The 26332-nt window shown below is 49.3% G+C and overlaps 1 protein-coding gene and 1 pseudogene across 1 annotated transcript; one reads left to right on the forward strand and one right to left on the reverse strand.

The window, feature by feature from the left end:
- Nucleotides 1-17723: 17723 nt before the first annotated feature.
- Nucleotides 17724-19249, reverse strand: LOC144123725 (uncharacterized; annotated as a pseudogene).
- Nucleotides 19250-22711: 3462 nt separating this feature from the next.
- LOC144122958 (uncharacterized) lies at nt 22712-25997 on the forward strand. The gene is made up of 2 exons (XM_077655904.1): nt 22712-24574; nt 25458-25997. The coding sequence occupies exons 1-2, from the start codon at nt 22712-22714 to the stop codon at nt 25995-25997; spliced, it is 2403 nt and encodes an 800-aa protein (XP_077512030.1).
- Nucleotides 25998-26332: the final 335 nt, after the last annotated feature.

The following is a 26332-nucleotide window of genomic DNA, read 5'->3' on the forward strand; positions in this document are numbered from 1 at the left end:
ATTTTTCATTGTCCCTGCCTGTTGTCCTCTGCTCTTGCAACAAATGCTCAATGCGCCGCATCCGCTCCAACAGCTGATCGTATTGATCTTTGCAGGAATTAATTTGTAGTGCATGCTTCTCCTCCTCGATGTTCCCTCTCCTCTCTTCCAATGCTAGTTTTCTTTCAACTAGACACAATTGGCGTTTAGCTAAGGCGAGCTTTTCCTTCTTGAGAAGAAATTCGTATTCTTCTCTTCGGGCCAGGAGCTCTAGGCCTATGCTTTTGAGCCCTTGTATTCCTGTCAGGAAAACAAAGAGAAATCATTTTTAGTGTCCCCTAGAGTGTGAACGATACTAAACTATGGAACCAGTCACAGTCATGTTATAAATATACTCATGAATCAAATGTTGCATTCAGAGCACACCACATTTGTTACGCTTCAAACTGTTGAACACCAACAGGGTAAAAATGGCTTGCATCTCTGTAAACATGATGTACAGCATTGGTCAATCTGGCCGACAGGGTTCACCCTAGAGAGGTATACATTCTCAGTTGTGCCGTTTGAGCAGTCAAGCAACATTCCAGAAGATTTAGAGCTTTAGGAACAAGGGTGAGAAGCGTTATTAGCCTGCCCGGCAATAGCAGGAGCCTTGCATAGCTCAAAAGATACCCCTTTGATCTGGACACAGCTGACAAAGGCTGTACACTGTGTTTGCAAACGTTTTTATGCCCCTGCTTGGAAGTAAGCACGCATGAAACAAAGTGAAAATATATGTAGAGCTGAGTGATGTCATGTGATAACTATTATAATGTTGTGCAAATGGCTTGTGTACCAGGTTGTCGGGTCCAGTTGTGTGAATTTGTATGCTAGAGTAATGTCAAAGATACTAAGCTTTATGCTGCAAGTTGTGAAGCTGTATTTGTACTGTGAAGTTGGTGCTGTTAACTTCAGTGCAAGTGTGCACTATTACATGTTCAGCAGTGTACAGAAGTTGTTTCAAGTTATTGTAACCTGCTGTATGTCATGTGCCCAGTGGGTGCGAAGGGTTCAAGCTGCAAATGACAGCTATTTTCTTTTTATCTCCGCTTGTGCAGTGTATGCTGCCAGATAAAAATAAACCAATTTCGAGTTTGGCATTCGCCTGTCAAGATGCAGATGTCGTACCTGAAAAAAGACCCTGTATTCCAATTACAAACCTGCTGGTCACGTAAAGGTTGTAGAGGGTTCGACATAATGAATAACACTTCTATAATGGCATCTGAGCACTTTCTACAAAAGCTGCCATTTGAAAAAGAAAACCGGTGCACACATGATCCATCAACTCTTTCTCCCTCGCTTAAACATACCTTTAGAAAGTGGCCTAGAGTCCGAAGTTACAACTCCTATAACAGTGCACTTGCCACTCTCAAAATACAGCCTCTACACAACAAGCCATCCCGTCATGGCAGCTTAGAGATTAGGGCGCTCCACTAAAAGGTAGTGCAAACACTGCAGTGCTTCACAGTGAATTTTACTGAAGCATGAGTAAATTATGGATACGCAGTTAAAAAATTAACAACCAGAGAAAAGGTATGGTGAATAAAGCAGTGTCCTATTTATCGACCTTTACTAACTGCATGCTTTTATCTACACCTGAAAATATCTACGCATTTAACTGCATTCAAGTTCATGTTGCTTTGCCACAGTCAAAATTTTTCGCTTGGTTTTATTGTGTTTGTATCCTTCTGAGCATTTCAGCAGGAAGCAGTGCCGTGTTCACAGGTGGGCAGCTCCCTCACTAGTGCACACAGGCCACTTTACTTGCACATGTGAGGAACATGAAAGAGTGAACCCTTTTGAGTGTCAACCCTCATCAGTACAAGTAGAGTGCGGCTGAAAAGTACAAGTAGTGGTTGACAAGGAGAGGCTGCATGCATGTTATTAGAGACTAGAGTTGAGGGCTCTAAGTTATTTAGGCCACTTGGGGAACTTTCGCATCCATCGTCACACAGCTTGTGAGCATTTTTTTATTTTGCCTCCAAAATGCAGTGGTCATGACCATAATTCAATCTTACATCCTTAAATGAATGACAAATATTCCTGACTTCAGCTTACTATCGCCATGTTTCTGTCAACATAGCCGTCTGCGCCCTGTTATTCTGACACTGCCAACTTAAAAAAAAATTGAACGTCAACTTGACCAAGCCTAAACATTTTTCGGCATGCACGATTGTCCGCAGATCTGCCTGCAAGTCCGTCTGCTGTGATGCACAACAAAGTAACTTTGAATGCAATAATGTGCTCAAGCTCTACTCAGTGCTCCACACAAAAGCTCCACCCAAGGAATGCTTTAGGCTGCGTGCAGTACTGTGTTAGTTTCACCTTTGGGCATGTTTTGAGCTCGCTGCCTATTTCGCCTTTGCCGAGGGTGTGCTTCTGGCTGGAGCGCAATCGCAGCAGCATCATCACTTGCAGAGTCATGGCTCTCTGCAGGGACGTGTTCTGTGCGGACAAAGCGTGGACTCTGTGGGGACAGCGGAGCCTCCTCCTCAATGTGGCATAGCGGCATCAGCGTCCGGGAGGCTGCTGACTCACCACAGTCAGCAAGAAAGCAGCAGTACAGAAATGCTATTGCTATGATTAACTTTTGCCATAACCACTTCTGAATACAAATAAATGAAGACAATCCTCCTAGTGTGCATGTTGTTGCTGGCATGACCACATCAATGTGGAAAAAGAAAAACAACAGTGCACTGACATGACAGAAAAAATCAGCTTTCTCTTCCGATGCATCTTGCTGTGCTTTGCGGGCTTACAGGCCGTGTTAACTGCACTACTTGGACATCGACGTATAGTGTGGAAAAATGACATATTACTGCAAATGCAAGAAAATAGACCAAGATGAGTAGAATAGAAAAGAATAGAATAGAACTTTATTTTCATCACTATACATGATGTAGGAGGCCTGCAGAAAAAGCTGCCAGTAGCCAGCTTGACAGGGCCCCAGGCCCCCTGCATTGGCAGTACTCAGTGGAGATAAATAGCACCTAAGTCATAACAAAAACATCGCGGGTACAGTGCAGGAAATAATGCGAGGTGCATACATGATAACTGAAAAGTGGCGTTGCATACAACTTACATTTCTCATGCCGAAAAAAACCAAAAAAAAATCAAAAACAAAAAATGTGTACTACAATTTGAAAAACTCGCGCAGTGTCTTCAATGTAATTTTTTCAATTTGTATACTTCGAGCTTCTAAACTGCTCAGTATCCTTGGCAGTTTGTTCTGCAACATTTGAAGGCCGTATGTTCTGCTTGTTTTAAACTTCCATGGCTCTAGATGGCGTGTATTTTAAGTCTCTAGATTTCTTTGTAGTTTAGCTATTTCCTGAATAAAACCATTATTATATTTAGCATCTAGTTTGAAGAGTTATCAGAGCCGGTATTCGTAATAGTTTGTGGCTGGAATAACGTTGTACTTTGTGAATAACGCATGCGCATGAGAGTGCACTAGAACATTTTGTACAGCTCTTAAAGACTTTTTTTTTGCAAAATGAGCAACCTTTCAATGTTGGATTTAGTAGTTGATGCCCATACAAAATGACAATAGTTCAGTCTAGAGGGGAAAAGGCTATTGTAAATGAACACCAAAATGTGGCGAGGGAATACATGACGATTTCGAGAAATTATACCGACTATTTGTGGAAACTTTTTTGCAATGGAATCGACGTGCACATTCCATGACATGGTGTCTTGAAAAATGACGACCAAAGTCTTAAAGCTAGGCACAATCTCTGACAGTTGAGCGTAGTAAAATTTTATTTCGTGTATCGATGTTTGTGTTTCTACTATGAAACAGAACCGTTTTTGTTTTATCAGCGCTTATCCTGAGGCTATTTATTGTGTCCATTCATCAAGCTTCATTAGCGCTACATTGGCTGCAGCTATTGTCTGATCGCTTGATTCTCCTGTAAAAAAATTTACTTGTGTCATCTGCATAGTTTATAAATACAGCGGATGGGGCTATGTTGTACACATCGTTCACATACAGGTTAAAGAGAAAGGGGCCCAGAATACTCCCTAGTGGTACTCCGTAGAAAACATGAAGTGGGTCGGACAAAGAATCATCTATGGCTACTGTTTGGGTACGATGTTTTAGGTAGGAATCGATAAGGGCACTGGCTTTTCCGCGAAAGCCGTAATGTTCCAGCTTCCTTATGAGCACTGCATGATTGATAGTGTCAAAAGCTTTAGAGACGTCGATATACAAGCCCAAAACTTGCTTCCCTTTTTCCAGCCTGCTTAAGATGTGTTCCTTTGGGTCACAAATGCAAGTTCGCTGCTGAATCATTTGCGAAAACAGGACTGGGATTTGGCTAGCAGCTTATGTTTTCGTTCAAAAGTGGTCATTCGTTTTAAAATGGCCTTTTCTAAAGCTTTGGAAAAGGTGGGGAGTATTGATATAGGACGGCAATTTCCCATATCGCTCTTGTTACCTTTTTTATACAGTACGCTCACTCGAGCAACCTGCATTCTATGCTGTAATATGGCCAACTCAAAACATAGATTAAATATATGCACTAGACATGGAGCCAGAACGTGGGCAATGAATTTTATTGGTTTTATTTGAAAACCCTCAACGTCTTTGGCACCACTATTTCTTCGGTTTAAAATTATATTTGTAATCTCTGTTTCATTGACTGGAGTCACACATAGAACTTGAATCCGCCTTTTTCACGACGCGACTGCGCATGCGCCCATCCCCTGGCGGAGGTGTCGCGAAACATAGTGTAAGGGTGGCGCGCTCCACTCGAGACCGGCCGTGGAAGTGTAAACAAACCGGCTTCTTACGCGGGGTGCGTTGCTGCAGCCGTCGGGCGTTCAGCGCGACACATTTGGCGATGCATACATGTGTGACATACGGCTGCAATGCCCAATATGTAAAGGGAAGCAAACTCGGATTTTTTCGCTTTCCGAACGCTCCCCGGGACCGCCTTCGACGCAAAGCGTGGATAAAAGCAGTTCGCCGGCTCGACGATCGTGGCCGCCCTTGGGCAGCGTCAAGCACGTCAAGACTGTGCGAGAATCACTTTGTGACAGGTCCGGACGAGGTACTGCGCTTCAATGCGTGTGCAGTCTATCACGAAGTGTTTTATTCATGGGCAGGAAGGCCTCGAATGTCAGCGCTGCATTTAGACTTCGTTCCGACGCTTTTTGCTTTCTCAAGCAAGAAGGCCGAATGGGCAAGCGCTGTGAGCCGCTTTCAACGCGCGATGGAGCGGACAACGAAAAAAGAAGCTACGAGAGCATTCACGCATGGCGCTAGAATTTTGTCATAATTTCCTTGCTGAACGTAAAAGCGCAAAAAAACAAGGACGAGAATATGACACACAACGCGAGCGCTCGTGTTGTATGTCATATTCTAGTCCTTGTTTTTTGCGCTTTTACGTTCAGCATGGTAAACCAACTCGCCCACACTCGGCCTTTATTGACATAATCTCCTATTGAAATTTCCTTGTTTATGCCACTACACCCTGGCCAATCCCCCGGTGTGGGTATGGGCCATGTATTAAGAGGCCATGTATTGTGCGTGTGTTCGCATCATATCCATGATAATCCAAATGGATTATCATGACAAATGGTATTGTCGATATCCATGATGAAGAGCGCTGCGTGGTATCGCCGGAATGACTCAATGTGCTCCCCTCGCGCTCGTCTTTATTGACGCGCATGCTTGTTTAACCTATGCAGCGGTGTGCTGTGGGAAAATAAAGTGAAATTCTACCAGAGCTGCCATGTTGCGAGTACTCTTGTGCTTTTGTAGTTCGTGTAGCTATTCTGTAGCGCTTGAGCACAACGATTGCTTGTGAAAACTGTTGTCCCCAGGCGTTTTCTGTGCTACGGCGTGCACGATGCAGTATCCACCTTTTAATGGATGGCAGGCATACACAGCGGAAAACGCCAACCTCACTGATCGGGGATATTTCATTGAACATTATGTTCCGAATGTAGCCTTCATCTCTGAAGCGGCGGCCCTTGCTCAGCTGGCGTTCGCATCGCATGCCGGTTGATCGGAGATACTGAAGAATTTGCTCTTCGGTGGGCACAGCAGCCTGCTTCGGACTTCGCACCGAGCCATCAGTCAAGCCTAGAAATCCTCCAGGTACCAGGTGCTGCCCAGGACACGCCATCGTTGACAGATCCAACAAAACGTGCACCGCAGCGGCACTCAGTCCGGCCGGGCTGGGAGCACAGCATCCTTCCAGTGACCTTCCAGCGTTGTACGCGAGGTGGCAGCACAGGAATATGAAAAAGGCGGATTGCGCGGAAAATTCGGAAGCTCATTAAAAGTGTGACATTCCTTGTGTGCTACGAGGTACATTCCTTGTGTGTGCATCGAGTTGGGGCTTAAGGCCGCCCCTCTTTTCCAGCTGCATACCTTTGCAGAAAGCAGGACGCCGGCACACGCGGAAACCGAGAGCCCCCGAGTACATACGGGGAACGAAAATTGTCGCTTGACGCACGGACCCCCTCCCCCCCCCCCCTTTACGACGTGGGCTATCGCCGGGAAGGCACCCACAGCTTCCCGCCGTGCCTCGTGAACAAAAGCGCATTCCCAGGAGGGCCGTGACGGACACCTGTCATGGCGGACAGGCAAGACTCGCCAAGAATGTGGGAAGACAGGGGCGACACTTAATCTGGTTTCCCGGAGCGACAGACGAACCCCTTCATGCTTATTAGCTGTGTCCCGCCGTCGGTAGCCCGGCAGCATCGTGGGCCCTTTCGCCCCCTCCTCTGTTGCTGACGGGCGACGCGGACCGATGGTGGGTGGCGGTATGCATGCATGGGGCAAGGATTAGCTCCGAAGGGAGAGCCTGTGGATACTCTCACTTGAGAGAGAGTTGTGGCGTTTTTGTTTATTTAGTTTGTGTTGTTAACAAGACTCTGGGTTCGAGGCTAAGCCCAACCCAAGGGGTTGTCCCCATCTCGCATGTTATTTTTGATTGGAGAATTGATGCTTTGGGCGGGCCACTGAAAATGACCGCCCTTAGTCCTTTGTTAATCAAGTGCTTAAAAGCGCATGTAAACGGATGCAGTCCAGTCTGAGCTGGGGCTCCATGCTTAGCATGTAATGTGATGCTACTTAGGCACTAACCTGCCCGGTCGATGAGTAAAGTAGTGCAAAGTTTGTTCTTTTGTAAATTCAGTTCTGCTTTTTCCAGTTTAACTCTCTCTATATGTATGTTGTAAAATTATGCTCTGCTGTCATCATCTACAAGCTCGCCTCCTGTTCATCTTCCAAGCCGAACGACACTAGAGGAAGGGTTTGTGAACCATCCTCGAAGAAACGGACGACTATTGAAATTCTACTGCATACACGCTCAGGACGACATCACGAAGAGGGCCTTCAGCGCCGAAGCCCGACGGCGTGCAGCTTCTGCCAGCAACCGCTCGAGCCCAACTCCGGAGCCACTCCATCGCCCCCATGAAGTCGTCGGCACGTAAGCTCGGACGCCCCAGCCTCTGATGTATAATCTTAATCATGTGTAATTATTGAATATACCTGTTTGTTTAAACTGAGCCATACGGTGTCTCTTTGCCGCTCCATCCCGTGTGGACCTGCGCATTATGGGGGTCATCACACTGGTGTCAGAAGTGGGGTCTCAAAAGCAAATGTCCTCTGAATGCTGCGACATTCATGACTTCAAAATTGTAATCAAAAGGGAATCACGGGACTGATTGTGGGACTTTTACCCCCATTTGAGAGGCTTGAGGCACCGGAGGGCTTGAAAAAAAAAATGTCTTTATCTAAGGGAGCTCCCACTCCACAGCCGTCGCTCGGAGCAAGCATGCTGGCATTAGGAAGCGTCATTCCGACGTTTACGGGAGATAAGACAGGGGTTCCAATCTGCGATTTCTTTTCCATGCTAGAAGAGATTGGGAAAATGGGGGGATGGTCCGATGCTCAAATGCTGGGAATGGCGAGGTGTAAGATGGCAGGAGCTGCTCATGATTTTGCATGGCGAGACGAAAAAGTAAAATCCACAAAATCATTTGCGGAATTTAAGAAGCTCGCGTTTGAGCATTTCGACACTGAACCCCGTCACGTGCGGGTACAGAGGTTCCGTGACTCCGGACAGATGGTAGGGGAGGACGTGCGAACATTTGCGTCGCGGCTTCAGCGCCTAGCACGCGATACGTTAAGCAGGGAGGAGGAAGGAGACCAGCTAAGGAAGAAATACGCGGAGGATCTACTTAAAGAGGAAATGACCGCTTTGTTCGTGGCTGGTCTGCAAGACCCCGTGCGCCGGTTCGTGCTCTCGCGCAAGCCGAGCAATTTCGACCAAGCCGTGGAGGCCGCATTGGATGAGGAACGAAATGAGGCGTTAACGACAGCCGCAGCGAGAGTACGCGTCATAGAGAGAGCGGTGCTCAACCCTGAGGTTGCTCTCTTGACAGAGCGGTTAGATCGCTTAGAACAGCTGCTATCTCAGCAGGTAGAACGCCAGGTTGAAGCGCGCGCTCAACAGCGCCCATTCGCTGGAAACCGGAGACCGCCACAAAGCTACAGGCGCGGTATGCGAGATTTTGAAGAAATTGTATGCTTCGCTTGCCAGGGTCGCGGACACATCGCCAGGTTCTGCCAAAACGTGCGCCGTGGGGAGCCACAAAGAGAAGCAGGCGAGACACGCCCTAAGCAAGCCTACAGCGGGGCTCCAGATACCGAGACAAAAAACTAGATAGTCCTCCCCAGCCTGAGGAGCGTGGGGAGGGAGCAGTGGATGATGAGGTGGTGGTAGTTTGTGTGGCCGACGAGGCATGCCCTGTTGTGCGTTGCAAGTTAAATGGTTGCTGCATGGAATTGTTGATAGATACGGGGTCAAAGGTGACATTGCTTAAGGAGAGCAGTTTTAACACGCTTCGAAGGAAGGGGGACCGCGAGGTGTTGGAAGCGTCGGGTGGTATGGCAACCAAATTTGTAGGCATAACGGGGGATCCTCTTGGCATAAGTGGACTCTACCGGTTACACTTTTCTCTCGGCGGAATTGCATTGGAGCACCCCTGCTACGTATGCCCGGACACGGTGTCTCTGCCAAACGGAGTGTCAGGTATATTAGGGCAGGATTTTTTGAGAAAAGGGAAGGTAGTAGTCTCATTCTCTGAGGAAGAGGTTAATGCGTGCGGCTCAAAAGTTCCGTTCTTGAACAGGAGAGGGGCTGAGATTCGCATTACCGATATTGACACCCGTCAAACAGTGGGATCATTGGAGAAGGTATATTCGCGGGTTGCCGTCAGGCTGGTCGATGAGGCGGTCGTCCTTCCTTGGTCGGAGCACATTTTGTACGCGTTTGTGCCTTCAGATGTAGAGAGCGGCGCCGTGGGAGTGCTTGAGCCGGTCGACTCTCTCAGCAATGGCCTGAAGGCAGCCGCGTGCCTCGTGACAGTTAATGACGCCCACAGAGTGCCCCTACGGGTGGTTAACTGTAGCCAGCAGCCACTGAGCCTTCCCAAGAACAAAACATTGGCTTTCTTCACCTCTGCGATAGAGCAACGTGAGCCCACCGATACGGTACTCGCAACTGTAGAGCATGCTAGTCCTTCGGCTGCTCCAAAGGTGTCGTTCAATCTTTCTCACGTAAAATCCAGGGAGAGGAAGGCTCTGGCTGGTTTGCTGAACGACTACTCGGAGGTATTCGCCGCGTCCAACCTAGATTTGGGCTGCTGTGGCGTTATAAAGCACAGGATAGAAACCGGCACTTCATCGCCCGTTTACCAGCGTGCGTACAGGATTCCTTACTCCCAACGTGAGGAGATGGAGCGGCAGGTGCAGGACCTGATTGATCGCGGCATTGTCGAACACTCAAAGTCACCCTGGGGAGCACCAGCACTATTGGTGGAAAAGCCAGATGGCTCGTATCGATTGGTAGTGGACTACCGCAAACTAAATGCCGTAACTCGCATCGATCCATACCCCATCCCCAATATACAGGAGACGCTTTCTCAGCTGGGCTCTGCCAGGTACTTCACGGTAGTGGACATGGCGGCGGGATTCTGGCAGATAGCAATGGATCCGGCAGATGCCGAGAAAACGGCATTCAACACGCCCTCAGGGCTCTATGAATGGAAAAGAATGCCGATGGGTCTGGCCAACAGCCCTGCTGTCTGGCAGAGAACCGCTGATGTTATCCTGGCAGGTCTTCTGGGGAGGCTGTGCTTCGTGTATATGGATGACATTATCATATACAGTGACAGTTTTGAGAACCATTTGCGCGATATTGAGCAGGTTTTGGTGCGACTAAGAGGAGCGGGTCTCAAGCTGAAGCCCTCTAAGTGCCAATTCCTCAAAAACGAGGTGAAATACCTCGGGCACGTTGTTTCAGCTGACGGCGTGCGACCGGACCCTGAGAAACTAAGGTGTGTCTCGGATTTTCCATCCCCGACTAGCGTCCGCCAGGTCCGGCAGTTTCTCGGCCTGATCGGTTACTACCGAAGGCACATAGAGGAGTTCGCCAAGCTCGCTAAGCCGCTCACCGCCTTAACAGCCAAAAATGTCGCCTTTCGCTGGGACGAAAACGCGGAGGATGCTTTTGGGGCCCTGAAAAGGAAGCTAATGAGTGCACCGCTGTTGCGCCACCCGGATTTTAATTTGCCCTTCGTTATGGCCACAGATGCGTCAAAGTTCGCAGTTGGTGCCGTGCTATCTCAGGTTATCGAGGGCAAAGAACATCCCATTGCTTTTGCTAGCCGACAGCTGAGCCCCACAGAGCAAAAGTACGGAGCTACGGAAAGGGAGTGCCTCGCCGTTGTCTGGGCAGTAAAGCACTTCAGATGCTACCTTTACGGCCGCAAATTCAAGCTAGTCACAGACTGCCATCCTCTGAAATGGGTGATGAGTGTCAGGGACCCTAGCTCGCGACTCGCTAGATGGAATCTACACCTGCAGGAATACTGCTTTGAAGTTGAGCACAAGTCAGGAAAGACACATCTGAATGCTGATGCACTCAGCCGCACAGCTGCCGTGGCAGCTATAGATGAGTTTGTCCCCGTAGTCGACCCCGCCAAATTACGCACAGAGCAGTGCAAAGATCCTGACCTGAAGCGAATAATCGAAAGCTTAGAGGGCGCACCGTCTCACCCCGAACAGCTAGGTTATTTCATTGACAAAGACGGCACCCTGTGTCGGCGCACGAGGCCAACCAGGAAAGGGAGATTAGAGAAAACCGCTTGGGAGAGAGTCGTCATACCTCGGTCGTGGACAGAAAGGGTTCTTCGCGCGTTTCACGATGCGCCATGCGCCGGTCATTTTGGCGTAGCGAAGACACGCAGGCGTGTGGAGCGTTTGTACTTTTGGAGTGGCATGCGACAGGATGTCAGAGACTACTGTGCGAAGTGTCATTCCTGTCTCGAAAGAAAAACACCCAAGGGACGAAGACCAGCTCCAATTCAGCCGTTCTCTGAGGTTTCGGCTCCCTTCGAGCGGACAGGTATGGACATAATGGGCCCATTGCCCACGACCACTTCCGGAAACAAGTACATTTTAGTATTTGTCGATCACCTTTCAAAATACGCGGAAGCGGTAGCACTCCCAGATCAGAAGGCAGACACGGTTGCAAGAGCATTTGTCGAACAGATCGTGCTCCGACATGGACCCCCGAGGCAACTCTTGACAGATCGGGGAAAGAAACTTCGTGTCGCAGCTAATGAGGAGAGTTTGCGAGCTGCTTAAGATCGCTAAGAAGCAGACAACACCGTACCATCCGGCTTGCAACGGCGCGGTGGAGCGACTGAACCAAACCGTGGCCGGGTTCCTGTCGCATTTTGTTTCGCGCGACCAGCGGGACTGGGACTTGTGGCTCCCGTATGCAATGTTTGCCTACAATTCCGCAGCACACGAGAGCACGGGCGAATCGCCATTCTTTCTTCTCTACGGCCGAGACCCGGACCAGCCTAGTGAAGTGCCAGAGGGCCCCCGTCGTGTCCCATACGCTTCACTGGACGACTATAAGGTGGAGCTAGAATCGCGCTTGCAAGTGGCGAGGGACATCGCAAAGGAGGCCTTAATGAAAGCGGCGAAGCGCAGGAAGGAGGTGCACGATCGCAGTGCTAGAGACGCGCCGTTTAATGTGGGGGACAGCGTGTACATTGAAAACTGCCAAAGGCAGATTGGGCTAGCTCGTAAGTTCCAGACGAAGTGGAGAGGACCGTGCGAGGTTGTCGAGAAGCTTTCTCCGGTAAACTTCAGAGTCCGAGACGTGAACCGGCGCTTGATAAGGATACACGCAAATCGCCTCAAGTCGGCACCGGTTCAGTATTCACGAAATGAGGAAAGGGAAAGCGCGGATTTTGATGGGGACAGGAGTGAAGCGGAGCGCGCAGATAGTTCGCAAGAAACGCCCTCTCCTGCATTTGTTCGGCAGGCGCCAGAGGTGACGGCCAGAATGCCACCGGATTTACTTCATGCATTGCTAGAAGAAGAAGCGAGGGAATACATGACGATTTCGAGAAATTATACCGACTATTTGTGGAAACTTTTTTGCAATGGAATCGACGTGCACATTCCATGACATTGTGTCTTGAAAAATGACGACCAAAGTCTTAAAGCTAGGCACAATCTCTGACAGTTGAGCGTAGTAAAATTTTATTTCGTGTATGGATGTTTGTGTTTCTACTATGAAACAGAACCGTTTTTGTTTTATCAGCGCTTATCCTGAGGCTATTTATTGTGTCCATTCATCAAGCTTCATTAGCGCTACATTGGCTGCAGCTATTGTCTGATCGCTTGATTCTCCTGTAAAAAAATATACTTGTGTCATCTGCATAGTTTATAAATACAGCGGATGGGGCTATGTTGTACACATCGTTCACATACAGGTTAAAGAGAAAGGGGCCCAGAATACTCCCTAGTGGTACTCCGTAGAAAACATGAAGTGGGTCGGACAAAGAATCATCTATGGCTACTGTTTGGGTACGATGTTTTAGGTAGGAATCGATAAGGGCACTGGCTTTTCCGCGAAAGCCGTAATGTTCCAGCTTCCTTATGAGCACTGCATGATTGATAGTGTAAAAAGCTTTAGAGACGTCGATATACAAGCCCAAAACTTGCTTCCCTTTTTCCAGCCTGCTTAAGATGTGTTCCTTTGGGTCACAAATGCAAGTTCGCTGCTGAATCATTTGCGAAAACAGGACTGGGATTTGGCTAGCAGCTTATGTTTTCGTTCAAAAGTGGTCATTCGTTTTAAAATGGCCTTTTCTAAAGCTTTGGAAAAGGTGGGGAGTATTGATATAGGACGGCAATTTCCCATATCGCTCTTGTTACCTTTTTTATACAGTACGCTCACTCGAGCAACCTACATTCTATGCTGTAATATGGCCAACTCAAAACATAGATTAAATATATGCACTAGACATGGAGCCAGAACGTGGCAATGAATTTTATTGGTTTTATTTGAAAACCCTCAACGTCTTTGGCACCACTATTTCTTCGGTTTAAAATTATATTTGTAATCTCTGTTTCATTGACTGGAGTCACACATAAAACTTGAATCCGCCTTTTTCACGACGCGACTGCGCATGCGCCCATCCCCTGGCGGAGGTGTCGCGAAACATAGTGTAAGGGTGGCGCGCTCCACTTGAGACCGGCCGTGGAAGTGTAAACAAACCGGCTTCTTACGCGGGGTGCGTTGCTGCAGCCGTCGGGCGTTCAGCGCGACACATTTGGCGATGCATACATGTGTGACATACGGCTGCAATGCCCAATATGTAAAGGGAAGCAAACTCGGATTTTTTCGCTTTCCGAACGCTCCCCGGGACCGCCTTCGACGCAAAGCGTGGATAAAAGCAGTTCGCCGGCTCGACGATCGTGGCCGCCCTTGGGCAGCGTCAAGCACGTCAAGACTGTGCGAGAATCACTTTGTGACAGGTCCGGACGAGGTACTGCGCTTCAATGCGTGTGCAGTCTATCACGAAGTGTTTTATTCATGGGCAGGAAGGCCTCGAATGTCAGCGCTGCATTTAGACTTCGTTCCGACGCTTTTTGCTTTCTCAAGCAAGAAGGCCGAATGGGCAAGCGCTGTGAGCCGCTTTCAACGCGCGATGGAGCGGACAACGAAAAAAGAAGCTACGAGAGCATTCACGCATGGCGCTAGAATTTTGTCATAATTTCCTTGCTGAACGTAAAAGCGCAAAAAAACAAGGACGAGAATATGACACACAACACGAGCGCTCGTGTTGTATGTCATATTCTAGTCCTTGTTTTTTGCGCTTTTACGTTCAGCATGGTAAACCAACTCGCCCACACTCGGCCTTTATTGACATAATCTCCTATTGAAATTTCCTTGTTTATGCCACTACACCCTGGCCAATCCCCCGGTGTGGGTATGGGCCATGTATTAAGAGTCCATGTATTGTGCGTGTGTTCGCATCATATCCATGATAATCCAAATGGATTATCATGACAAATGGTATTGTCGATATCCATGATGAAGAGCGCTGCGTGGTATCGCCGGAATGACTCAATGTGCTCCCCTCGCGCTCGTCTTTATTGACGCGCATGCTTGTTTAACCTATGCAGCGGTGTGCTGTGGGAAAATAAAGTGAAATTCTACCAGAGCTGCCATGTTGCGAGTACTCTTGTGCTTTTGTAGTTCGTGTAGCTATTCTGTAGCGCTTGAGCACAACGATTGCTTGTGAAAACTGTTGTCCCCAGGCGTTTTCTGTGCTACGGCGTGCACGATGCAGTATCCACCTTTTAATGGATGGCAGGCATACACAGCGGAAAACGCCAACCTCACTGATCGGGGATATTTCATTGAACATTATGTTCCGAATGTAGCCTTCATCTCTGAAGCGGCGGCCCTTGCTCAGCTGGCGTTCGCATCGCATGCCGGTTGATCGGAGATACTGAAGAATTTGCTCTTCGGTGGGCACAGCAGCCTGCTTCGGACTTCGCACCGAGCCATCAGTCAAGCCTAGAAATCCTCCAGGTACCAGGTGCTGCCCAGGACACGCCATCGTTGACAGATCCAACAAAACGTGCACCGCAGCGGCACTCAGTCCGGCCGGGCTGGGAGCACAGCATCCTTCCAGTGAGCTTCCAGCGTTGTACGCGAGGTGGCAGCACAGGAATATGAAAAAGGCGGATTGCGCGGAAAATTCGGAAGCTCATTAAAAGTGTGACATTCCTTGTGTGCTACGAGGTACATTCCTTGTGTGTGCATCGAGTTGGGGCTTAAGGCCGCCCCTCTTTTCCAGCTGCATACCTTTGCAGAAAGCAGGACGCCGGCACACGCGGAAACCGAGAGCCCCGAGTACATACGGGGAACGAAAATTGTCGCTTGACGCACGGACCCCCTCCCCCCCCCCCCCCTTTACGACGTGGGCTATCGCCGGGAAGGCACCCACAGCTTCCCGCCGTGCCTCGTGAACAAAAGCGCATTCCCAGGAGGGCCGTGACGGACACCTGTCATGGCGGGCAGGCAAGACTCGCCAAGAATGTGGGAAGACAGGGGCGACCCTTAATCTGGTTTCCCGGAGCGACAGACGAACCCCTTCATGCTTATTAGCTGTGTCCCGCCGTCGGTAGCCCGGCAGCATCGTGGGCCCTTTCGCCCCCTCCTCTGTTGCTGACGGGCGACGCGGACCGATGTTGGGTGGCGGTATGCATGCATGGGGCAAGGATTAGCTCCGAAGGGAGAGCCTGTGGATACTCTCACTTGAGAGAGAGTTGTGGCGTTTTTGTTTATTTAGTTTGTGTTGTTAACAAGACTCTGGGTTCGAGGCTAAGCCCAACCCAAGGGGTTGTCCCCATCTCGCATGTTATTTTTGATTGGAGATTTGATGCTTTGGGCGGGCCACTGAAAATGACCGCCCTTAGTCCTTTGTTAATCAAGTGCTTAAAAGCGCATGTAAACGGATGCAGTCCAGTCTGAGCTGGGGCTCCATGCTTAGCATGTAATGTGATGCTACTTAGGCACTAACCTGCCCGGTCGATGAGTAAAGTAGTGCAAAGTTTGTTCTTTTGTAAATTCAGTTCTGCTTTTTCCAGTTTAACTCTCTGTATATGTATGTTGTAAAATTATGCTCTGCTGTCATCATCTACAAGCTCGCCTCCTGTTCATCTTCCAAGCCGAACGACACTAGAGGAAGGGTTTGTGAACCATCCTCGAAGAAACGGACGACTATTGAAATTCTACTGCATACACGCTCAGGACGACATCGTTCGCGAAGAGGGCCTTCAGCGCCGAAGCCCGACGGCGTGCAGCTTCTGCCAGCAACCGCTCGAGCCCAACTCCGGAGCCACTCCATCGCCCCCATGAAGTCGTCGGCACGTAAGCTCGGACGCCCCAGCCTCTGATGTATAATCTTAATCATGTGTAATTATTGAATATACCTGTTTGTTTAAACTGAGCCATACGGTGTCTCTTTGCCTCTCCGTCCCGTGTGGACCTGCGCATTATGGGGGTCATCACAAAAGTCGCGGTTCTGTGGACATTTGTAAAATATTTATTGAAAGTATCTACAAGAGGTTTTTCGGTGAGCTCTGTGTCATTTACTTTTATTTTAGAGACTTTATCAGGCTCTATTTTGTGGTTTAGCATCGAGTTATGCCTGCGCCAAGTTATGTCCATCCGACCTGCTGCAGGGCAAAACATGCTGTCTAAATATTCACGTCTCGCTTTCATTACATCTTTCTCTAAGCGAGTACGATAGGCTTTAAACTCTAGCAGTACTTTTTTTTCTTTGCTCTGGATAAACTGGTGGTATAACTTATTTTTTTCTCTAATTCTCGCGGAAAGCTCTGCACTAACCCATGGTTTTCGAATCTTTCTGCCCTTTTTTACGGCGACTAGACGAAAACTCTGCTCATAAATTGGCTTGAATATTTCTAGAAAAATATCATATGCGGTGTTTACACTTTTCCTAAAAAAAAAAATGGATCACACGAAGTCTGCACAATTTTTTTGTCATAGAACAGTGTTAGTTTTCGCTGTGTTATGTGTTGAACAAAATATGTATGCAATGTTTTGCTGTTCTTTAACTGACCTTTGACACATAAGAATATAGGTAAATTATCGCTGAGATCTGAGGCCAGCACACCTGCATTAATCCTGCTTGCGTCAATGTTCGTAAGGAACTTATCCATCAAGGAGGATGAACATGCTGTCACTCTCGTTGGAATATCGATTGTGTTCCGAACACCATGAGTGTTCAACAAGATAGCAAGGTTAGTTTGCAAAGAAGCGTTCAGCATGTTGATATTAATGTCACCACAGAATATAACATTACGACGGTTCATATTAATGAACGAGAACAATGTGTCTAAAAAGTCAAAAAAGTGCCATTTTTCCATTTGGTGGCCAATAACAGACGACCAATACGTCGTTTTGCACACGAACGGATACAACTTCCAGAATCTTGGGTAAGTGTAGAAAATTGTTCAAGCAGCTCACATTCAAACATTTTCTGGACCAAAATGCACACCCCTCCACGTCTTCCAGCGGTGCGATTTAAATAGTAAGTTTCATACCCAGCAAGTCGGTAAACGTCGTTGTCAGTTTACCATGTCTCAGTTAACATTACAGAATCTAGTGACTCATTCAGGTCCTCGAAAAGTAGTTCCAGACCTAATCTCTTATTCTTTATCGATCTTACGTTCAGATAAAAGCATTTGAATGATTGAAAAAACGGTTTTCCTATATGTTTCCGAACGTCGTGCGGCAAAACGTAGGACGCAATTTTCTTAGCTGTTCGCTTAGCCTCGTCTAGGCGAGCTTATCTAGGTCGTCAGCGCTAGCAACCAGTACTGCCTTCTGCCCGTCAGCCTTTCGCACCAGGATTCTTCCTTGCTATGCCACACGTATTTGTACTTCTTTACCTTTGCCCAGTTCTTAACTTCAAACAGTAGTGTCCGGGTTCTTTTTGTCAGGTTTTCCAGTATGAAGGTATTGTCGTCCGTTTCTTGCAGTTTCTTTCTGTTTTACCACCACGCATCCCTTCCAGCCTGCCTTGCGAAGCGACAAATGATACCTGGCGTTTTATCTTTCTTTGCTGGCAGGCGGTGAATTGCCACAACGTCTATTTGCGAGAGCTCTGGAAATTCGTTTTTGGCAGTCAGTGCATTTATCTTATCATGAAGATTTTCGTCCTTAGTCTCTTGGATGCCATCAAATTCAGGGTTGAGGCGGCGGTTCCTCTATTCAAGGTTATCTAGTTCATTCTTTAGCAGGGCGACTTCATCGTCTCGTACCTCGACCTTTTCTACCCTCTTTTTCAACCCTTTTACTTCGCGCTCGTTTCGCTCAGTGCGGGAAAGCAAATCGTCATACTGGTCGCTTAAGGGCTGCAATGCGTCTTCAATACCGTCAATTGTTTCCTTAAGAGGCAGCAGCTGATCCAGCTTATCATTGATCGCTTTCATCCAGATATTTAGGTCCGTGTCAGTTTCACCAGGGAGGCTATCATCTTGTGTGCGTTGCACAACTGGTGCTCGCGTTTTCAAGCGACTGCAAACTGTGCAGCGTCATGCCTTACGATATACTCATCCCCCTTAGCTTAAAGCGTGGCGTCTGCAATTCCTGCGCATTTTCCAGTGTGATAAACACAACCACAAACACTGCACTCGATAGTACTATCTTACACAGTAAAATCCTTGGAACACACAAAACACCGCGAATTTGGAGATATGGTCACAGGCTATCACACCTTGGCGGCAGCAGCAGCGGTAGAAATTTACATCTAGAAAACAGGAATTTGGTTTGGCTTCCACTAACCTGCAAGATTCAGTGAACGTGGCTTGAGGCACTGTTCGCTCGTCGCTGCCACTACCGCCAATGTGTTTGCAAACCCGCAGACATCATGCGGCGCTATTGTATAACAAGAGAGAGTCATGCAAATCTATGCATTTACAAACCCCGCGGTAAAAACTTAGCGGCTTGCTTGTGAATACTTTTTCCTCACAGTACCCGCGGCAGCAATATCTTTATAGCCAGTTTTAGAGACGTCAACCCCGTGCTATTCGATGCAGAGCAATTGCTGAGTTCAATATACACTCTCTCTTCACGACTTCAAAGGATCTGTACTGGATTATTAGGAGTAATGATTACAAAACTTGCCGCTCATCACTCCGTCGTCGGCTTGGTCACCTTCCGTGTCCACCGTCCCTCAAGCTCTGCGCGGCACGCATTTCGACAGCAGCCGAAAACGTCGCCGCCAGCGCCCTTTTTCACGGTGCCGCCGCACTTCCTTTACTCGGCACTGTCCTGGGCTTATATCCGAATTCCTGGGCCATATCGGATATTTCTTGTAGAAGCTGATCCAGCTCGTTGTATTTCTCCTCTGTTCCGGATCTGAGGAAAGCGCCGGTTAGATTGTGTGATAACGCACGCAACGTATATGACACAGGCACAGCGCAAGGCAAAATACGTACATAAACACTTCCGTAGGCTCGCTTTGTCTTGCTGCCGAAAATACACAAGCCGTACGTCCAGACGGTCGCGCACTCCGCGGAGGGTGAGATAGCGCCCCACTGCATCGGGCACGTTTCGGCGCACTTCGTCCCAAACGCGAGGGTTGCTGAACGGATTTGCTGCGACTACCTCGCGCAAAAGGCGTATATCCTCATCAACGCGAAACTTTTTCCTGGGTTTGCGGTTGGATACGCCAATGCGTTCCGCGGAGGCCGAGGCACATTCGCTGTCAGCTGCAGAACAGGCTGCTGCCATGTTGACTCTGCGCGCGTGAGAGACCAGAAGGCCTAGCGTGAGCAGCGCTCGTCTCGCCGTTCCGCGCTCCGCTGGGACTGCGCGCGAGCGGAACCGTTCGGCGCATGCGCAGTAGCGCTCCCGCTAGCCGGCTTACCGTAGAGGAGGCGCAAATACGCTCTGCTAAAACTGCCTATTAACCGTGTCCGACAGGAGCCGGCCCGACGGGAGACAACTTGCCGCAGTTGTGGGCCGCGGCGCCGCACGAATCATCTGTGTGCCGCTTGCAGTACTGTTGCACCTCTGTGCGAAACAGCAGTAGACTTCCGATTCCTTCTCGCCAGTTCCCACGGGTGAACTCTGGAACGAGTGCCTCCGCTTGCTACGAGCTGTGCAACTTTTCCCATCGTGGAGAAATGTGCCACGTATTGGATTGGCAACCGCCTGGTGAAGGGGAGGAACCTTAGGGTATTTAACGAGCGTCCGGGGTGAGAACGAATGCTCTGGGCCCTGGCGACAAGGCTCATCCAGTCGCTCTACGCTTGAACTCTTGAATTTTGACTGTTCGCTTTTTCCATAAATCTGTAAATAACTTTCACCAAAGCGCCATTAAACCAGCTTATTTTCATTTTCCAAAACTTCAAGTTCTATCTTTCCTCAGCCCGAAGGCTCGGACGTGCTATCCATCGGAGTCCGGGTTCGAGTGAGCCCCTGCGTCCACGACACTCAGTAACATTGCCAAAAGTTCCCGACTAGAAAAAATGACTCCACTTTTAAAACAACTATTAGTGAGGGTGAGGGAGGGTCGACAATGTGATGATGAGGGCCAGGGAGGGCCGCAAATTTTGCGATATCAGAGTTAGGATGAGGCAGGGCTGGACATACAGCCAGGACGAGACCCTGATCTAGGACTTCCTCGTAGTCGTTATGCGCGCGGCTGGAAGCGTGTGCTTCATGTCCTTCAACTTTCAGGGAGTTGGCGCCTACCCTCTCCTAACGCATTGCCGTGGCGCCGCTGTGAGCCTCGCTTTCAGCCGCGTGGGTGACGTCCTGGGCCAGATGAGTACGGCGCTTCTCAAGGGTCCATACACAGACCTGCAGCTAGCCGCCGCGGCTGCCCTCTCGGTGCTGTTAATCTTCGGGGAGCAGGTTTTGCCGCACGAGGACGACTGGGTACTCCAACGACGCGCCACAAGTGCTCCTGGGACCCGTGCCATGTGCGTAGGAGATTCGAAGCGTACCATTCAGGACACTTTAGAACCCTTGATGAAGGAACCCAAGAAGCGCCAAAGCACAGTGTCCACCGTCGTGGGTTCGTTTTCACCAGAGCAGTGTCCCATCTTCTCGAAACAAATACCGCAGGCGACTTCTTTATGGTAGTTTCCAAACTCGTGTCTTGGATACTTTTTTATGTAGGCTAACTTTTCCCGACTTTGTTTTGATTTTCCTTTTGTTTCAAAGCTTTGTGTTAGACGAATATTGGTAGTATATTACGGTTTCACAAAGTTTGTTGCTGCTCTGGTTGACGGTATTCCCTTATGACTTCATATCTATAAAAGTATTCCTGCGCTTTCTGAATGGACCTTTCTCATTTATTTACCCATACATTATAGTTCAGAATAACCAGCCCAAGCCGTCTGCATGGAAACTTACAAACCATAACTGTTTGTAACAGGGTGAGAGTTCCATGTGATATTCTTGTGCTCAAAATAATGCTTTCTACTTGTAAGCGCGCTTTGCTAACTTTGGTTTCATTGAATTCACCTATTCGTCCATTTCGGACTTGGTGAGAGGGAGGCTCCCTCACAGCTATGAGAGAGAGAGAAAGAGTGTGTGTGTGTGTGTGTGTGTGTGTGTGTGTGTGTGTGTGTGTGTGTGTGTGTGTGTGTGTGTGTGTGTGTGTGTGTGTGTGTGTGTGTGTGTGTGTGTGTGTGTGTGTGTGTGTGTGTGTGTGTGTGTGTGTGTGTGTGTGTGTGTGTGTGTGTGTGTGTGTGTGTGTGTGTGTGTGTGTGTGTGTGTGTGTGTGTGTGTGTGTGTGTGTGTGTGTGTGTGCGCCCGCTGTTGTGCCCGGACAACCAGCCCGGATTCCACATTTACAAGTTTCACAAATTCTCCTGCCAACGCCCTTGGACAGGCCCCTTGGACTAGCCCGGTGCAGCGCCGCAAGGCAATAGCGCCCTAACACTCCCTGGACAAGCTTTGATGCTGCGCCTCTAGGCAGCAGCGCCATATGGAGAAGCATCGGCGAGCAACATGTCCAAACGTGTTGCAACATTGCTAGACAGCCAGGCGCCGGTTCCCTTTCCCCCTGGGAGTCACCGCGCGCGGCAAACCTGAAGCGGGTGGCCAGCGCGGTCGCTGGTTGGACCTCTCGGACGGCTGTCAGGTGCTCGCTTTTTATTTGTGCGTTTGTGTGACGACCGTTTCTCGGGGCTATATAAGCCCCAACTGGAGAGGACCCCGGACTCCGATCTTCCGAGCTCGTGCTGAGTGTGCCGCTCCCAACTGGAGTGTGATGTGTGACGCTTTGGAGCCTCACCGGACGTCACCGTGCGAGAACAGTCGCGTTTGCTCCTAGCTTTCGGCCCTTGTGCCGATCTCGTCCTGTATAATGCTCTGTACATAATGTATAAAACCCCTTTCGTTCTCATCGACGCCTGACTCGGAGTCTTCGCTACCGACTGAGAGCTGGCGACGCTCTGTCACAAAACGGGTGGCGAGCGTTACGGGACCACCTCAAAGTCACAACACTGGTGGCAGCGGTGGGATTGACCGACATCAGCTACCTCGGCGCGGTGAGTGCCCGAAGTTTACCTCAAACACCAGACTTTCTCTGACACAGGTTATAGTAGCTTCGAGAAGGACTTGGTGTAGCATTGCGTTAACCTTGTGTGTTTCAAGCCTAGTAAGAGTGTTTTGAAAACCAAGGGATGCTGAGGGTGTAAACAGGGCAGTGTGTGAAATACTTGCGCGCGTCTTACTAGTAACGTTATAGTAGCGTACGGCAAGTATATTCAAAAAGGGTAAAGAGCAAGAGGACAGTGTGAACGATGGAGAAGTACAAGGTCAAAGAACTTCTCCAAATTGTTGAGGAGTTGGGCATTGAGTTGGGCTCAGCAAAAAGAAAGAATGCGATCCTTGAGGTCATGAGGACTGGGGACGTAACGGCTGAGGAAGCCGAAGAGGCCTGGGCGGATATCAATGAACGGTGGGAGCAGAAAGAAACAGAGAGACGTCGCGAGGAGGAAAGGGAAGAAAAACGTCGCGATGAGGAAAAGAAAGAAAAGCGTCGCGAGGAGGAAAGGGAAGACAAACGCCGCGAGGAGGAAAACGAAGGAAAACGTCGCGAGCACGAATTTAAAATGAAAGAGTTGGAGGCCCGAATTAGCTTGCCGGCGCCTAGTCTCGCTTCTAACGGTCCAAGAATACGCGATCAACTTCCACCCTTTGTCGTCGGAGAGGATATGGCCAAATACCTCGTAAAATTTGTGCATGTGTGCGAACGGAATGGCATTGAGCGATCCCTCTGGGCACAGAATCTGTTAGCCTTGCTTCCTGGGGAGGCATCGGACGTAATAACTTGCTTATCGAAAGAGGCGTTCGAAAGCTACAGTGACGTGAAGGAAGCGCTACTGCGGAAGTACAAATTGTCGCCCGAAGCTTTCCGGCAGAGGTTCCGGTATGCAAAAAAGGGCAGGGAGTCGAATGTTGACTTCGCGTTTCGTCTAAAAGCCGACCTGGAGGAATGGCTGAAGGGCGAAGAGGTTTTCGACGACCGCGATAAAAGCATCGAGTGCATCGCGCTAGAGCAGTTCTACCGTTGCATTGATGAGGATGTCAGGCTCTGGCTGCAAGATAGGCTAAAGGAGGTTAAGCTAAGCAAGGCAGCAGAGTTAGCGGAAGAGTATTACACCCGCCGCAGCTTGCACAGCAGGGCAGTGCGCGTAGAAAAAACCGATAGGAGAGATGGTTTTTCCAGGAAGTCCGACGAACGGAAACAAATCACCCGTCGCGAGTCTCGGAAAGACGAGTCCCTTACCAAAGAAACTGTAAGGGAAGGACAGAATGCATCTCAGAAGGCTAACGATGGTCCCAAGCAGCGAAACGATGCGACGCGTTCTTTTGAAAAACGGAAGCCGTTAACCTGCTACAACTGCCAAAGGCAAGGGCACATCGCGGCTAACTGCCAAGAGAAAATTGCTTTTGCAACAATACGGGAAACAAACAAAAACATGCGACTATTGGAGCCATATATGCAGGAAATTATGGTAAATGGCAAGAAGTGCAGAGCACTTCGGGATTCGGCAGCAACTATGGACGTTGTCCACCCGTCTTTCGTCTCCTCGAGTGATTTTACGGGAGAATGCGCTTGGATACGGCAAGTGGCCGAGGAGGAGAGTGTCTGTTTGCCGATCTCAACAGTTCTCGTTGAAGGAGAGTTCGGGAAACTTAACACAGAAGCCGCTGTGTCTGCCGCCCTCCCGGAGCATTCTCCCTACCTCTTCTCAAATAGCTCGGAGCAGCTGCTGAAGGATCAGGGCAAATCATTCTTCGCCGACGTGGCGTACTTGGCCCTCACGCGATCCAAAGCGCGTCAGCTGTCGAAGGAACTTGACTTGGCGGCGGTGAGCGAACAGCGGGGTGGCACACGGACGGATCAAGGTAATCTGAGTGGCGAGCAGGCACGGGAGATGCAGAGCTCGGAGGCTGGCCTGGGCGAGCGTGGCCTGGGAGTTACGGGGAGTCACACGTGCAGTGCTAGTCGCGATGTAGACACGACGCCGCAGTTAGGTGACGCGGGCTCCACACTCGCTCCAGTTTCCGCCAGCTGGCAGGAGCTAGCTGCAGTTGAAAAGGAAACTCTGATTCGCGAGCAGCAGGAAGATTGCTTCATAGCCGATCTGATGAAGAGCGTCAAACTGGGGGTGGAGAAAAAGAGGGTTTCATTTTACGAGAAATCTGGCTTATTGTACCGCTGCTACACGGATAAGCAGGGTCGCAAATATGAGCAGCTTCTGATTCCTCGGAAATATCGCCATAAGTTACTGGAACTAGCGCATGAAAATGCGTGGGCTGGGCACCTTGGCTTAAAAAAGACCAAGGCTAGAATGGCTCAGGAGTTTTATTGGCCGTATTGTTGGAAGGATATCGAACAATTCGTGCGCTCTTGCGACACCTGCCAGAGAGTCGGCAAATCCACTGACAAGTGGAAGGCACCGATTAAATTGGTGCCAGTCATAACAGAACCTTTTCGGCGACTGGTAATCGACATTGTAGGTCCTCTGCCAGAGTCAACGAACGGTTGTAGGTATGTTCTGACCGCCCTGTGTGTCGCGACAAAGTTCCCAGAGGCGGTACCTCTTAAGGAGCTAAATTCCTCACAGGTAGTAGACGCTCTGCTCTCAATGTTCGCACGCGTCGGGTTCCCTTCCGAGATTCAGTGCGACAACGGCAGCGTCTTCACCAGCTGCCTAACTTCTACTTTTTTGGAAAGATGCGGCATTAAAGCGGTGCAAAGTTCTATCCATCACCCACAGTATAAACCAGTAGAGCGAATGCACTCGGTCCTGAAGCGAATATTGAGCCCTGTGCTTTGAGCGTCATTGTAACTGGGAGGCCTGCATTCTCGCAGCTATGTTCGCCTTGAGATCTGCTCCCCATGAGAGCACAGGCTTTAGCCCCGCGGAGCTTGTATATGGCCGGAGCCTAAGAACTCCGCTGCGCATGCTACATGAGTCTTGGAAGGGCAGTGACGACGACCCAGATGTAGTCTCCTACGTCCTCGACCTCCTCCAGAGGCTCGGGAAAACAAAAGATATTGTAGAGAACCACATGAAGGCGGCGCAAACCTTGTCAAAGGAATACTGCGACAAGTCAGCAAAAAAACGCACTTTTGAAGTGGGTAGCCAAGTGATGTTGCTGCGACCGTCGAAGAAAAACAAGCTCGAGATTCACTGGGAGGGGCCCGCAAAGGTTGTATCGAAGCTTTCTGATACCAACTACGAAGTTAAATTAGGGGGAAGGCCCAACAAAATTTATCACAGCAATTTGATGAAACCATACATTCAGCGTCACGCGATTGTAAGCATGACGGTAAATGCTGCCGATGAGGAAGGGGTCGAAATCCTGACGACGGCTGACATGAAAGAGTGTGGTTTAGAGCTAATGTTGGAACACCTTGCGTTGGACGCGCGTCTAAGTGCCGCCCAAAAGGAGGACTTAAAGGGAATCGTTGCAGAGTTTAAGGAGGTTTTTTCGAACCGTCCCGGAAGGACCACGGTCCTAGAGCACGACATCGAGTTAACATCTGAGCAACCGATCCGCAGTAAACCGTAACGTTGTTCACCCGCGCAGAAATAAATCATGGCTGAGGAGATTCAGCGCATGCGTGACTTGGGGGTTATTGTCCCATGTGAGAGCGATTACACATCGCCCCTGATACTCGTCCAGGTTTCGGGAAAAGATCCGAGGCCATGCGTCGATTATCGGCGTCTGAACGCGATAACCCGAGATCAGACATATCCGATACCGAACCTGGAAGAAAGGGTAGAGACGGTGTCGAAGTCAAATTATATATCTACCCTGGACCTCGTGCGAGCCTATTGGCAAGTACCCCTTACGGAACGGGCTAGCCGCTGCGCCGCGTTCGTTTCCCCGTTTGGAACGTTCCG

Source organism: Amblyomma americanum, chromosome 3 (assembly GCF_052857255.1).
Source record: "Amblyomma americanum isolate KBUSLIRL-KWMA chromosome 3, ASM5285725v1, whole genome shotgun sequence".
NCBI lineage: Eukaryota > Metazoa > Arthropoda > Arachnida > Ixodida > Ixodidae > Amblyomma > Amblyomma americanum.